The sequence below is a fragment of the Sphaeramia orbicularis genome, chromosome 19, assembly GCF_902148855.1.
Source record: "Sphaeramia orbicularis chromosome 19, fSphaOr1.1, whole genome shotgun sequence".
Classification (NCBI taxonomy): Eukaryota; Metazoa; Chordata; class Actinopteri; order Kurtiformes; family Apogonidae; genus Sphaeramia; species Sphaeramia orbicularis.
In genome coordinates, this window is record NC_043975.1 from 28,810,324 (window position 1) to 28,824,372 (window position 14,049).

The 14,049-nt window shown below is 35.4% G+C and overlaps 1 protein-coding gene across 1 annotated transcript in view; it reads right to left on the bottom strand.

Moving 5' to 3' along the window:
• The window catches only part of nrap (nebulin-related anchoring protein), a 31,644-nt gene that overhangs the window by 1,115 nt on the left and 16,480 nt on the right, over positions 1-14,049 (bottom strand). The window contains 17 exon segments of the mRNA XM_030163207.1: positions 420-575; positions 1,476-1,787; positions 3,038-3,145; positions 3,262-3,366; positions 4,361-4,459; positions 4,593-4,697; positions 5,280-5,591; positions 6,583-6,690; positions 6,789-6,893; positions 6,981-7,079; positions 7,655-7,759; positions 8,413-8,610; positions 8,703-8,816; positions 9,770-9,877; positions 10,010-10,114; positions 10,844-10,942; positions 13,616-13,720. Coding sequence (XP_030019067.1) covers positions 420-575; positions 1,476-1,787; positions 3,038-3,145; positions 3,262-3,366; positions 4,361-4,459; positions 4,593-4,697; positions 5,280-5,591; positions 6,583-6,690; positions 6,789-6,893; positions 6,981-7,079; positions 7,655-7,759; positions 8,413-8,610; positions 8,703-8,816; positions 9,770-9,877; positions 10,010-10,114; positions 10,844-10,942; positions 13,616-13,720 — 2,343 coding nt within the window.

The following is a 14,049-nucleotide window of genomic DNA, read 5'->3' on the forward strand; positions in this document are numbered from 1 at the left end:
TTTGAGTGTAAATCAGGTGCTTGTTATTTTTGTTAGACTGCCATTAACATTAATCTTTTTTTTTTTTTTTTGCATATAATCTCCATAAAGTGAGTAATAACTAGTATTAGAGTTTGTTAAAATGTGACAAAACATCAGATTAAGAACATTTAAAAATTATTTCATAGTTTTCACACAGCGTATCAGTAAATACATGTTTCTTTGCTTCAAAAATTAAACACATGGTGTCCAGATGAGCGGACATTTTTGCAACTCCATGAAAAATAGGTCCATAAAAAACAATTTCAATTGCATAATTTTTTTTCATGCCTAAAGACGAATAAAAACACTCAGGAAAAAAAAAAATCTCAATTAGGGTTCTCATAATTCATGCATGAAAGGGTTAAAGTCACACTGATATTTTGTTTATGTTCCCTCACCATCATCATGTGCTGGTATTTTGCAATGGCCTCATCAGTGCTGACTCCATCAGCCAACCCCAGCTCTGCAGCCCGTCGGGCCAGCTCAGCCTTGTGGGATCCAGGAGGGGTCCAGCCCACTCCCTTAATCCAGTTCAGGTCTGATTTGTAGTTTACCTGCAGCAATTAAAGTAAGTCATTATTAAAGAATCAGAAGCAAGCTGGAAAATACTTTAAAAATTGAGCACTTATTTGTAATTATCACCTAAATAAAATTGTTAAAAATGGTAAAAAGAAAGGGAGGAATCTTTCCTGAGATGAAACATGGTTAGAAATACAGCTACAAAAACAGGATCCACAACAGACTTTAGATTAGACCGGGGGTGTCAGGGGCCATATTCAGCCCAATATGATCTCAAGTGGAGCAGACCAGTGAAATAATGACATTATTTATAAACATAATTACATGAAGAACATGTTTACATCTACAAAGTTTCCTTTAAAATGTGAACAACCTGAAATTTCTTAAGAAAAATAATTGCAATTTTAACAATGTTTTGCCTCAGTTTATCATTTACATATGTACATTACAATTTACAGATCACAGTGGATCTATAAAGGCACAAAACATTTAGTAACAGGCAGAATATTGTTAAAATTGAACTTACTTCTTTTAGGACATTTCATGTTGTTCATATTTGTTCAGATTATTTGCAGTTTTGGTAAAAGGATAGTTTGTAAATGTAAACACTTTCATGTAATTTTACTTCTTTTACATTAAAACAGAGAGAAAAATTTGTGGTTGTCATTATTTATCGGTTATTGTGATAATATTTTACTGGTTTGACTAATCCACTTTAGATCATATTGGTCTGTATGTACAAACTGAACTAAAACAATTTTGACACCCTTGATTGTTATTATTGTCAGTGTAATTTTTGCATTTCACAAAGGATCACATTAGACCTTTTGGCAGACTGGTTTTTGTCCGCGGGCCCTATGTTTGACACCTGTGGATTAGCCAGTGGCACCAGATAGGTATTCTGTCTCCAGCTGCTTCTCAGTCTTATCACTTACATCACTCTGCAGTTTATAGGCCTGCTTGGCGTGCTTGACGTTGAGCTGTTCGGGGTCACAGGTGTAGTCGTGGAGCTTGTTGCGGTAGGTGAGGTCACTGGCCTGGGCCTGACTCTTCTTGGCCTGCAGGAACTGAGGCTGGTCAGCGTGGATTTTGTAGTTTGCACGCTCCTCCTTGGACTGGCGTTTATACTCCAGGTTGCTCTGGAGTTTGCTGGCCGCCAGAGAGTGCACCATTTTGGGGTCGTCCTCCACGCAGCGCAGGCCGACCTGCTGACCCTTCCCCTTCACGTGGGATTCTTTGTAACGGAACTATTGGAGTGAGAAAAAAAAAAAGACATTATACTTTATTTTGGCCCACAGTTTAATTGAACATGTGACTACATTTTGATATAGGAATTAAAAACAACAATTTTAACATGGGATTACAATTTCTAATATAAAAAAATGTTGGAACAGTATGGAAAATCTGCACAAAACCCCCAAAACAGACCAGATATTTAACTTTCCACCTGACCATCTTTATTTTATTTCTAAATCCATTCCATTTAGACCTGCAATAAATTCCAAAAAAGGAATGCTTGATAGAGTTTCACATTTATATCACCCTCTATGCTGCAGAACATCTTTAAAAGACTAACAAAATGAAGGATTTTTGTGCAAAAATGTGTAATTCTAAGCAGAACCACCAGTGATCTGTGATCCCTTTGAGATAAAGAACAATAATAGAATAGAATAGAATAGAATAGAGTTGCAGAAAAAAAATATTAGACCATCAAAAGTCATCAAAAACAATAGTTATGCAATCCAGTACTAACTTCTGTGTGTATCATGTGACTAAAACAGACAGAAAAGAAAACATGGAATGCCTAAAAGCACTGTTTTTGGCAGTACAATGCCATAGGTATTGATGAAAGAACTGAAGTGATTTTGGTTACCATAAAAAAAAAAAACATGGAAAATGTCTAGATATCAGCTCTTAAATTAAACTCTTGTGAGCTATTTTTGTTGTTATCATTTTATTTGTTCAAACAAATGGACCTTTAGTTGTACCAGGCATTAAAATGAACAAGAAATTGAAGAAAACAAGGGGTGGTCTAATCATTTTTCCACGACTGTAGAATAGAATAGAATAGAATAGAATATCTTTACTGTCATTGTGACAAGTACAACAAGATGTGCCATACAATCTGTACAACATATAAAAATCTACTATAAACATACAAATATAAGCATTGTAATTTATTTTAGAATCACATGAAGCCTCTGGCAAACTGTCATTAAGTTCTGAATAAGTCCAAAGTTTGAAACCAGTTAAAACTTTCTGCAAAAATGAAGTCTAATATGAGGCACTATGTTCAGAAATATCAGATTCCTGTAGCGCAGAGCCTCTGTAATGGACCAGAGTACTCATTTCTGCTGTGTGATGGTCCATTACAGATGCCCCTGTCTTCTCTCTCTTTTTTTATGTGCATTGTCTTCGCTGTTCCAACCTTTTTCTGATTGGAGGTTGCAACATTGCATACGTACACAGATGAATTTGCTGTTCTCCATCTACTTACATCACTGGCAATTTCTCTGGAGGCCTTGGCAGTCTGGAAGGGAATAGCATCTAGCCTCAGGTCATAGCCTGATGTCTTCACTTGCTCCCCAGATGCCTTGTAAACTTTCTACATAGGAAAAGAATGTTGTAAATATCACAAAGAGAAACTGGTTTCTTTTAAGGTGAACTGTAAATCATTTTCATGTTTTCAGGATTGTGAGTGTTATCTGTAGAAACCCTTACATCACTTATCTGCTGGGCATTAATCTTGGCTCGGACAAAGTCTGGATCATCTGAGTGTAAGGTGTACTTATGCATGTCGTCATTCTTTCCTGATTTGTACAGCCTCTGCAGCAGACGCAATGCAAAAAGAAGACGTGAGCATTTTCATAAACTTTACCCTGGTAATATCCACTATGTAATATACTGTATATTTAACCCATAAAGACCCAAACGTCCGTCAATGACCAAAATTATCTTCTGATCTAAACTGTTTAATATCTGTTGATCCACTAATCCTAACAATACATGTAAATAATTGATGTAAAATGCAGTTTGTCATTTTTACATGGTCATCAGATATGACCCATTTGGACATTCAGAGGCTCCGTAGTGAACATGGAAACACTATCATCTTCGACAATATAGATTCACCAGTAAAACCCATGGAGTTGGATCAATGACAGTGTATGGAGACACCTAGATGATGCTCAGTTAATGATATATTTTATTGAAAAAGTAACTTTTTTTGGGCAGTTTTCTCTGTTTTTATATATTAACCTTTAAATTTATTCTGAGTTTTCATCAACATCTACATGATCTGTGAATTAATTATAGGGGAAAACACATGATTTACGCTGAAAAATGCAAAATACAAAGGTTAATGTTATAATAAATAGTGATAAATCACTTAAGAAAGATTAAATAAAGGAAAAATTCATTAAGAACTTACACAAAAGTAGCACTGGGTCTTTATGGGTTAATGTTTCATGGTTTTATATTATAAACTGAAATGCAATCTGGGAAAAATCACAGCCCTTTAAGAGCATATCTGGATGGGATGAAAATAAAATTGATATATAACCCTCACCTTTAATCTGAGCTTTAATGAGCATCTACATGATCAGTAAATTAAATACAGGAAAATACCTGATTTATACTGATAAAATGCAAAATACAGAGGATAATATTATAATAAATGGTAATAAATCACCTAAGAAAGGTTAGATATAGAGAAAATTTAATTTGGGAACTGACACTAAAGTAGCACTGGGCCTTTATGGGTTAACTAGGAAGTGATTAAAGTGTAAAAATGATAACAATAGTTCTCTTGTCGTTGTACCTCACTACATTGCTGATAGCTCGTTTTAGCATGGACGATATCAGGGGAATCAGCCACTGAGGTGAACTTCAGTTGGTCGGGCAGCTGACGATACTTCTTCTGCAAAAATGAACACCACATACACTTTAACACTGAAAACTACAGTATATTTACATATTTACACCAGATATTTTTTTTCTAAGTATATATATTTGTTGAGTGTGTCTAAATATGAATGTTTATTTGGACTTACTTCACTTATCAGCTCTCCAGCCTTTTTGGCCGACTCCAGCTGTGGTGCACCGACACCATCCCAGGACACGCCTTTCATGAAGTTGAGATCTGATTTGTACAGTTTCTAGATGTAAGCCAAAGACATGTGACAGTTGATAAGATAAAACATACTAGTGTCTTGAGAAGAAGAGCTTTCTGGGTGGAAAAAATTATTAGACCACCCATTGTTTTCTTCAATTTCTTGTTCATTTTAATGCCTGGTACAACTAAAGGTCCATTTGTTTGGACAAATATAATGATAACAACAATAATAGCTCACAAAAGTTTAATTTAAGAACTGATATCTAGACATTTTCCATGTTTTTTTTTTTTATAATAACCAAAATCACTTCAGGTCTTCCATCAATATCTATGGCATTGTACTGACAAAAACAGTGCTTTTAGGCATTCCATGTTTTCTTTTCTGTCTTTTTTAGTCACATGATACACACAGGAGTTACAACTTGATTGCATAACCATTGACTTTTGATGGTCTAAGTTTTTCTGCGACTGTATGGAGAGCTCTTTAGATGGAACACATACATTAGAATCCTAGAAACCTCCAAGGCACTGTCTTATAGTGTTAATCCCAATACGTCAATTCAGACGAGTTTCAGCTCATCTGTTTTCTTGAATTTTTGTATTAGAATACTATATTTCCGCTCACCTCACTCTGTAGGTCATAAGCCTTCTTGGCCCACTTGACCTTCATGTCATCAGGAAGCACAGTGTACTCGTGCAGCTTCTTCCTGTAGTCCTGGTCGCTGGCGAGCGCCTGAGCATTCTTAGCTGTGACCAGATTGATCATATCTGGGGTAAGGTGATACTGTCCACTGGCTGTCAGCGCTTCCTTTCGGTATTCCTGGTCGCTGGCCAGTCGACCTGCATGCAGGCAGTGGAGGAGATGTGGGTCCTCCAGGATGCTTTTGACACCGATATGCTTTCCCTTTTCCAGCAGGTGGTTATGCTTGTATTGGTACTGCACAAAGGGAAAGGTCAACATGGTTAACAAAGCTAGAAGAGACAGAATGTATGTAAAACAAATATCAAACATAATTCAGTTTAAAAAAAGATATAAAAAAAAATGATTCTTGAGAGGTACAGTATTTAATAATGACAGTAAGGACTGTTTGTTTATGGATGATGTTGTACTGATAAATATGCTGTAATTATTGAAGATAATGGTTGAATAGTTGAGTCTACTTGTATGACTGTACTGCCATGATCATATTGTTGGGTGTAATTCAGTTACTGCATTATGTATTTGTTGTGGTTTGATATTAAAATTAGGAAAATATTATTGTTTGACTCTTGTATCAAGTTAGTGATAAAGGTGTAAAAGCACTGAGGGGTAGGATTAAATAAATTCATACTTCTTCCTACTCCTTTTCAACCATGCAAAATTCAGACTTTTATATGCTTGGAGATAGATTCTGTCCATTTGAATGTTTTATTTTGTTTTTTTGGTTTTTTTTGCATGTTCAAAATAAAAACATAAATCAAATCAAATCAAATCAAATGTATCCGTTATCTGTAATAAAAACAATCAAAACCAGGAACGCTAGATAAAAAGCACCTGTAAAATATAATAATAATAGAGTTGAGGGTAACACATTTTCTTTTCCACTTGATTTGCTCAGTGGTCGCTACATTTCTAAGCTTTAAACACAGTATTTGGCAAATGATGTGATGCATTCTTTTATTCTCTCACGTTCTAACTATTTTCATGAAACATTAATTTAACAACTTTTTATTATTATTATTTTTTAAACATTCAGAAATGCTTTGACTCATCTCTATCGTTGTAATTTGCAGTTTTGTGATGCATTTGCTTGCATTATATCCTCTTTATTTAATAGTGTAAATACCATCTAAAACATATTCTTCTATCTTAGCCTGAACACCAGTGAATATCATTTCCTACGGTCAAAGTTCTGTGTTGTTTGTTTTGTTGTGTAGTACATTCTTACATCACTGGCGATGCCTGTGGAGCTCTTTGCAGCCTGGAAGGGGATGTCCTGCATGGTGAGCTTGTAGCCCTGAGCCCTCAGAGTGTGCCAAGACTCTTTGTATTTGATCTGTTACACAAAGGCAAATGCACTGCATAATGCAGAAAAAAAGATGTGCAGAAAATGTCATACTTTATGCTGCATAGGGTTATAGGAATCTTTCTTACTTCACTAAGGTTGGCTGCATTGATCTTTGCTTGAGTAATCTCTGGTCTCTCTGTTGTGATTGTGTAGTTGTGTTGGTCATTCACCCCCTTCTCTTTGTACAAACGCTGGAACAGGCAAATAAATGTCATGGTCAAGAGAGGTAAAAAGAAAAAAGATTCAAACAAACTTAAATACTCAAACCACTGACTCACTTCATTTGTAATTTGTCCACTGAGTTTAGCGTGGACGATGTCTGGGGAATCAGCCACAGATGTATGTTTGAAGTTGTACGGCTGTTGACGGTACTTTTTCTGTTGCAGAGAAATCATCAGAGTTAACATGGGGAATTTAAGGAGATTTCAAAGTAAAACAATTTAATATTTAATTTTTTCAAGGAAAATGCATCATTGAAAACCTAGCAAAATGAGTATGAAGATGATAACCCAACATATCATATCTAAATATCTATATAGCCTATTGACTTTTATTTCTTACTACAATTCTTATTATTTTTTGTCTGTTGTGCTTTCTTCATTCATGCACATTTTTTTCTTGCACTTTAATCTGTTGCTGTCTTGACCAGTGAATTGCCCAGTTGTGGGGTCAATAAAGTCTAATCTAATCTAATCTAATCTAATCTAATCTAATCTAATCTAATCTAATCTAATCTAATCTAATCTAATCTAATCTAATCTAATTCTATTTGCATCATTTTATATTACATTCTTTCATTATCAAACAGCATTAGAAATGTGTTTGTCTTTATTAACCGCAGCAGTGTTTAGGTGTAAACACTATTACACTATAATTCTGAATGTAATGAAACTAAATGAATTACTGAAACTAGAAAAATACATCACAAAACACAAACAAATCTACATCTCACATCACTAATGAGGTCTGTGGCCCTCTTGGATCCTTCAATCTGTAGCGCTCCAGTGGCGATCCAGGCTGCACCACGCAGATAGTTCAGGTCAGACCGATATACTTTCTGTGGAGGAAACAAACACACACACACACAAAGGGAAAAGGGTCACTTCACCCATAAAGACCCAAACATCCACCGGTGACCAGAAGTATCTACTGATCTAAACTGTTTAATACCTGTTGATCCACTAATCCCATCAATACATGAATATAATTGTTGTAAAATACAGTTTGTCATTATTTTAGGTCTTCAAATATGACCCATTAGGACATTCAGAGGCTCCGTAGTTACAGTAGAAACAAAGGCATCTTCTACAACATTGATTCATCAGTAAAACCCATGGAGTTGGATCGATGACAGTGAATGGACACACTTATTTTATGTTCAGCTGATGATATATTTTGCTGAAAAAGTTGCATTTTCCTCAGTGTTCTGTGTTTCTGATAGAATAACCCTCAACTTTAATCTGAGCTTCTATGAACATCTACATGATTAGCGAATTAAATATCAGAAAATACATGATTTTTACTGAAAAAATGCAAAACACAGGGGGTAACATTACAATAAATGGTGTTAAATCACTGCTGAAAGGTTAAATTTAGAGGAAAAAATCATATGAGAACTGTCACAAAAGTAGCACTGGGTCTTTCTGGGTTAAATATGAGTTAATCTAGCATTAGCACAACCAGCTAGAGGATGTTCGCTGTCCCTCTCACCTCGCTCTGCAGAGCATAGGCTTTCTTGGCGGCCTGGACCTTCATGTCATCAGGCAGTGACGTGTACTGATGCAGGGTCAGCCGATAGTCCTGATCACTGACCAGGGACTGAGCTTTTTTAGCGTGGGAGACTTCCAGCATGTCCATAGGCAGGTGGAACTTGGACAGCTCCTTCGCCGAGTCCTTCTTGTATTTAATCTGCAGATGGATTGGGTACAAGAAGCAGGAATGTAAAGATGTGTTTGCTGTTTTTTTTTTTTTCAGGTGAGATAAAGGAAACAAGCACTTACATCACTTTGTAGTTTGGTGGCGTGAACTGAATGAGCGATGTTCAAGTCATCCTGTAATCCCTTCAGCCCGATCATCTTTCCTTTGGTCCTCTCAAACTCCTCTTTGTATTTTTGCTAAAATTATCATATAAAAGTGGTTTGTTATTAATACATTATCAGGTTTAGGTTCAAGTTCAGGTTACTTTATTTATAATCTTTGGTAAATTTCTTTCACAGTTAGATGAAGACATCCTTCTGACATTTCTCAAAACATAATGACATGTAACATGAAACCAAGACATGAGGTGACTGTAGACATGATACAGTACAATAAAATAAAATAAAAGTGTTCCATGTTCCACCAATCAGAACACAAAAGATAAGAAAGAGATGGGTCAATAAATAATGATTGTGATAAAAGGTAAAAAAAAAAAAAAAAAAAAGTAAACTTCTGGACTAAGACCAAGGTTAAAGAAGTTTAAAGAGGTTAAAAACCCAATAAAACGAAGTTTAAAACCCATCCAATCATACCATGAAAAGCATCAAGTTTCACAATTTACTCTTCTGTTATTTTTCACACTGCAAAGTCTATGTTTATATGACAATATTCATTCCACAAAGGTTCACAAATTACCCCTTTTTTTACTTTTTCAAAGAAAAAAAAAAAAGAGAACAGTGTAATTTGCACCTATAATGTTCTGTGTAATATGTTATGAGACTGTTCTGAATAAAAAATTGAATTAAAAAACAAAAAACAAAACATCAAATCATAATATTGACATAATATTGTTAAATTTGCACTTTAATTTTTCATTTTTTCCATTCATGCTACATATTCCACATAAACTTTTAACTAAAAAGAATATATTTGGATGTAAGCCCTTAGTAACCAATTACATTAAAAACTAAATAGTTTCTCTCTAATTTTAATAGATCACACTTAGGTTTATTTTGTAATTTAATCAAATAATACAACAGGTAGCAACATGTAATCATGACTCCTAGTTATAGAGAAGATGCTCTTGTAAAGTGACTTTAAATGCTACAGCCTACATAACAAAAGGCTTAAAGTGTGATTGTGAGCTTACATCACTGAGGATTTCTGCAGATGCCTTGGCAGACTGGAAAGGAATGGCATCCAAACGCAGCTTGTAACCACCATCACGTATCTTAGCCCAGGATTCCTTGTAGGTGCTCTGCAAACAGGAGCACATGGCAGATGTATAGACTCAGGTCCTCAGGTTAACTTTAGATAAAGGCTGCTGACTGGATGGACAGGGAGACATTCCATAGATTCTATGTGTGTGGTCTTCAGAGTGTGGTCTTACCTCGCTGAGGTTCTTAGCATTGAGTTTGGCCTGAATGTGCTCAGGAAGCTCTCCGCTGAGGGTGTAGTTATGCTTCATGTTTTCACCCTTCTCCCTGTATAACCTCTGTAAAGAAAAACACACAGGATTATGTCACATCAATTTTAAACCCTGATCATTTTACAGTATATTAACCCATAAAGACCCAAACACCCACTGATGACCAAAAATTTTTTATTGATATAAAAAGTTAAATAAATACCTGTTGATCCACTAATCCTATCAATACATGTAAATAACTGGTGTAAAATAAAGTTATTCATCTTTTCATGGTCATCAGATATGATCCATTTGGACATTCAGAGGAAGTGAATGTGGAAACACCGTCATCTTCTATTCATCAGTAAAAAACATGGAGTTGGATCAATGACAGCGGATGGAGATGCTTGTTTTATGTTCAGTTTATGAGAGATTTTACTGAAAAAGTCTTTTTTTTTCCTCCAATTTCTCTGTTTTTGATATAAAAACCCTCAACTTTAATTTGAGCTTTTATAGACATCAATCATGATCAGTAAATTAAAAGTAGAAAAATACCTGATTTTCACTTAAGAATGCAAAATACTGACGATATTATTAGAATAATAGTAAGAAGAAAAGTTAAAAATAAAGAAAAAAATTATTTGGGACCTGCCACAAAAGTAGTACTGCGTCTTTATGGGTTAATGTTGTCTGTTGGCATTGTTTATATTTACAGTATTTATCAGAGGAGTAAGTACTGCAGTCTATGACACCGTACAAACTCCATACTACAGTAAAAATGATTTTTTAATATCAAATTATCACAGCTGGACTTACATCAAGTGCCAGTTTGTTGCTGAGTTTGGCCTGGACCATCTCTGGACTGTCCTCCACACTGGTAAACTTCAGAGCACTTACATCCTGGCGGTACTTTTTCTAAAATAGCCAAAAACACCATGCAAAGAATTGTAAATATACAGGGAACATGCAGGTGCACATGCATTTACTAGACACTAGAGGGCAGAATAATATCACAAACAATACCTAGAGGGTGTTCTGAAATTTCAGAGACTATTATTGGCAACTGTGACAGGAATGACACTTAAAATAAGTGGCTGCTGAGGAAAGGGTTATTAATAGAGGGGCTTGTTTCAGTCTGTACATTCTGCTATAATTACTATATGTGTAAGAGGCCAAATATCTGATACTCACATATACTAAGAACTGCTGATTGGGAGAAAGGCTCCTGTCCTAAGAGCAATTTTGATTTGATGGCGCTCATTCAACATTATATTTGACACTTTTGAGTATCCTAAATCAGGGATGTTAAACATATGGTCCGTGGGCCAAAACACAGCAAAAAAGAGTCTAATACAGCTGATTGAATTTTTAAAACGTAAAAATTACACAGAAGACACTGACAGTCAAAGTTATTTTGAACAAAAAAATTAATGTTATATTTTTTTGTTTTTTTTTAAATGCCTGTTACTAAATATTTGGGACCTGTAAGTTGTAATGCACTTATTTTCTTTAGAAATTTCAGGTTGTTCAGGTTATTCATACTTTTTGCGAAAGGACAGTTTGTAAAAGCCAACATTTTCATCAACCAGTTTTACTTTTTTGCACTAAAACCAAGAGACAAATTTGGAATTCTCATTATTTTAGAGGTTCTTATGCTATTATTTTGCTGGTCCAGCCTATTTGAGATCAAATCGGGCTGTATTTGGCCCCTGACTTAAAAAGACTTGGACACCCCTGTCCTTAATGAATGTCCGTAAACTGATATTTTTAGGAGGTTCCATTAAACAGAGCCTGAACCACGTTACCAAAGTGTGCATGCATGGAATCTAGTCCAGTGGTTCCCAACCTTTTTTGGCTCGTGACCCCATTTTAATATCACAAATTTCTGGCGACCCTAGACATTCCAAACAGAGACAATTTTCTCTTGGAGATGTCTTAGCAGGGCCAAGTGGGCCTTTCTTTCCATTCTCTGTTCGGTCCGGTTTTCTGACTGTGACTGTGTCTGGGCAGGATGAAGTGTAGTAGCTAATGCATGCGGTCACATGATCGCATCAATAAAGATATGTCCTCTCAGATATTATAGGCCACAGGGGTCAAACATGCGGCCCGGGGGCCAAATCCAGCCCACCAAAGGATCCAATCTGGCCCATAGGATGGATTTGTGAAATACAAAAATTACACTAAAGATATTAACAATCGCGGACCAAGTAGATATTAAGAAGGTCAGACCAGTAAAATACTATCATATTAAACCTATAAATAATGAAAACAGCGAATTTTCTCTTTGTTTTAGTGTAAAAAAGTTAAATTACATGAAAATATTTATATTAAAAAACTGTTATTTTACAAAAAAACACATGAAAAACCTAAAATGTCTTAAGATAAGTAAATGCAATTTTACCAATATTCTGCCTGTTATTAAATGTTTTGTGTATTTGTAATTGTAATGGAAGTTGTAACGCACATGTGTAAATGATAAACTGATAATTTGAGGCATAAAATTGTTAAAATTCCAGTTGTTTTTCATAAGACATTTCCAGTTCTTCATATTATTCTGATTTTTGTAGATGTTAACATTATCGTATTTTAATTTTGCTTTTTTTCCACTGTAATTATTTTACTGGTCCGGCCCACTTGAGATCATATTGGGCTGAATGTGGCCCCTGAACTGAAATGAGTTTGACACCCCTGCTATAGGCAGGGGTGTCATTTTATTTGAACTTGATTTTTATAGGAAAAGTGTGTGGTGTTTTAATTACAATGAAATATATATTGAATCATTAAAAAATATTTTTATAAGATTTTTTTTTTTTTAAATCAATTACTAGAAATTTCAGGTGACCCCATTTGAACTCCAGGTGACCCCACGTGGGGTCACCACCCCAAGGTTGAAAAGCACTCTAGTCCAACAGTGTACCAGATAGTTGGTTTTAATAGAGATATTTCACATCTTTCCATCTGCCACAAATTACCAACATTCCTTCATCTACTTTATTTTCAAGTATGTAATGTAATATTTTAATAAAGTAATCACGCTGAGACAATGTGACCCCACAAACCATGAGGTAACAGGACAGAAACATGAAAAGAACCACATGAAATAAGACCCAATCAGGGAAGTGGAATATTGGGGATATGTGCAGGCTTGTGTTACTAGAATCAGTCTGGTGCTTGTTATAGCTGGGTGTAGTCTACATGCTTAACCTAGATTCTGAAGAACACGAATGAGCCTGGACTCTTTAAATATATTCTGACCTATGCTGTAAACCTACATATGTGTCTTACAGTCACGTCGTTACGCAATTATGCTTATCACTTTCTCATGGCCTCTATTCTAATTTCTCTATATAGTCCTCTCAGTATTAATAGCATTAGCTTGGTTAATCATACCCTGCATGATAATTGGTTTAAATTACATTTGACTCCCAGTATAATTACCTTCAATGAGGGAAATGTTAATGACAGTCAAAGGCTGGAACATTTTCCTTTCAGTAAGTGTTTCAACATATAATGACTTATTATGTCTTCTATACTGCTTTATTCATGATCCTGATCCATATGGATCTGGGTCACAGTGTCAGACAGTACCTCGCTGATGAGTTCTCCAGCTTTCTTCGCCTGTTGGACGTCCAGGGATTTCGCGGCCTCCCAACCCACGCCCTTCATCCAGTTCAAGTCTGACCTGTACTGTTTCTAAAGACATACAAGAACATACTGTGTTTCACTTTAAAATGTTAAAAGTGACACCGTTTATGAGCCAGTTTTACACAACAGCGTTTTAAGTTCACAGCAAATGACACTTACATAAGGGCCATTACATTTACAACGTATAATGAGCCAACAAATGAATTATTTATTCATCTGCAAACACTAAAATTCTATGATCTAGCCCACCTATACACTCTTAAATAATGTTCAAAGTTAAAAAATAACCTCATGTCAGAAGCAATTCAGGAAATGTTCAAAATTAGAGACAGTCATAATGATCTTAGAGCACAGGTGTCAAACATGCGACCCGGGGG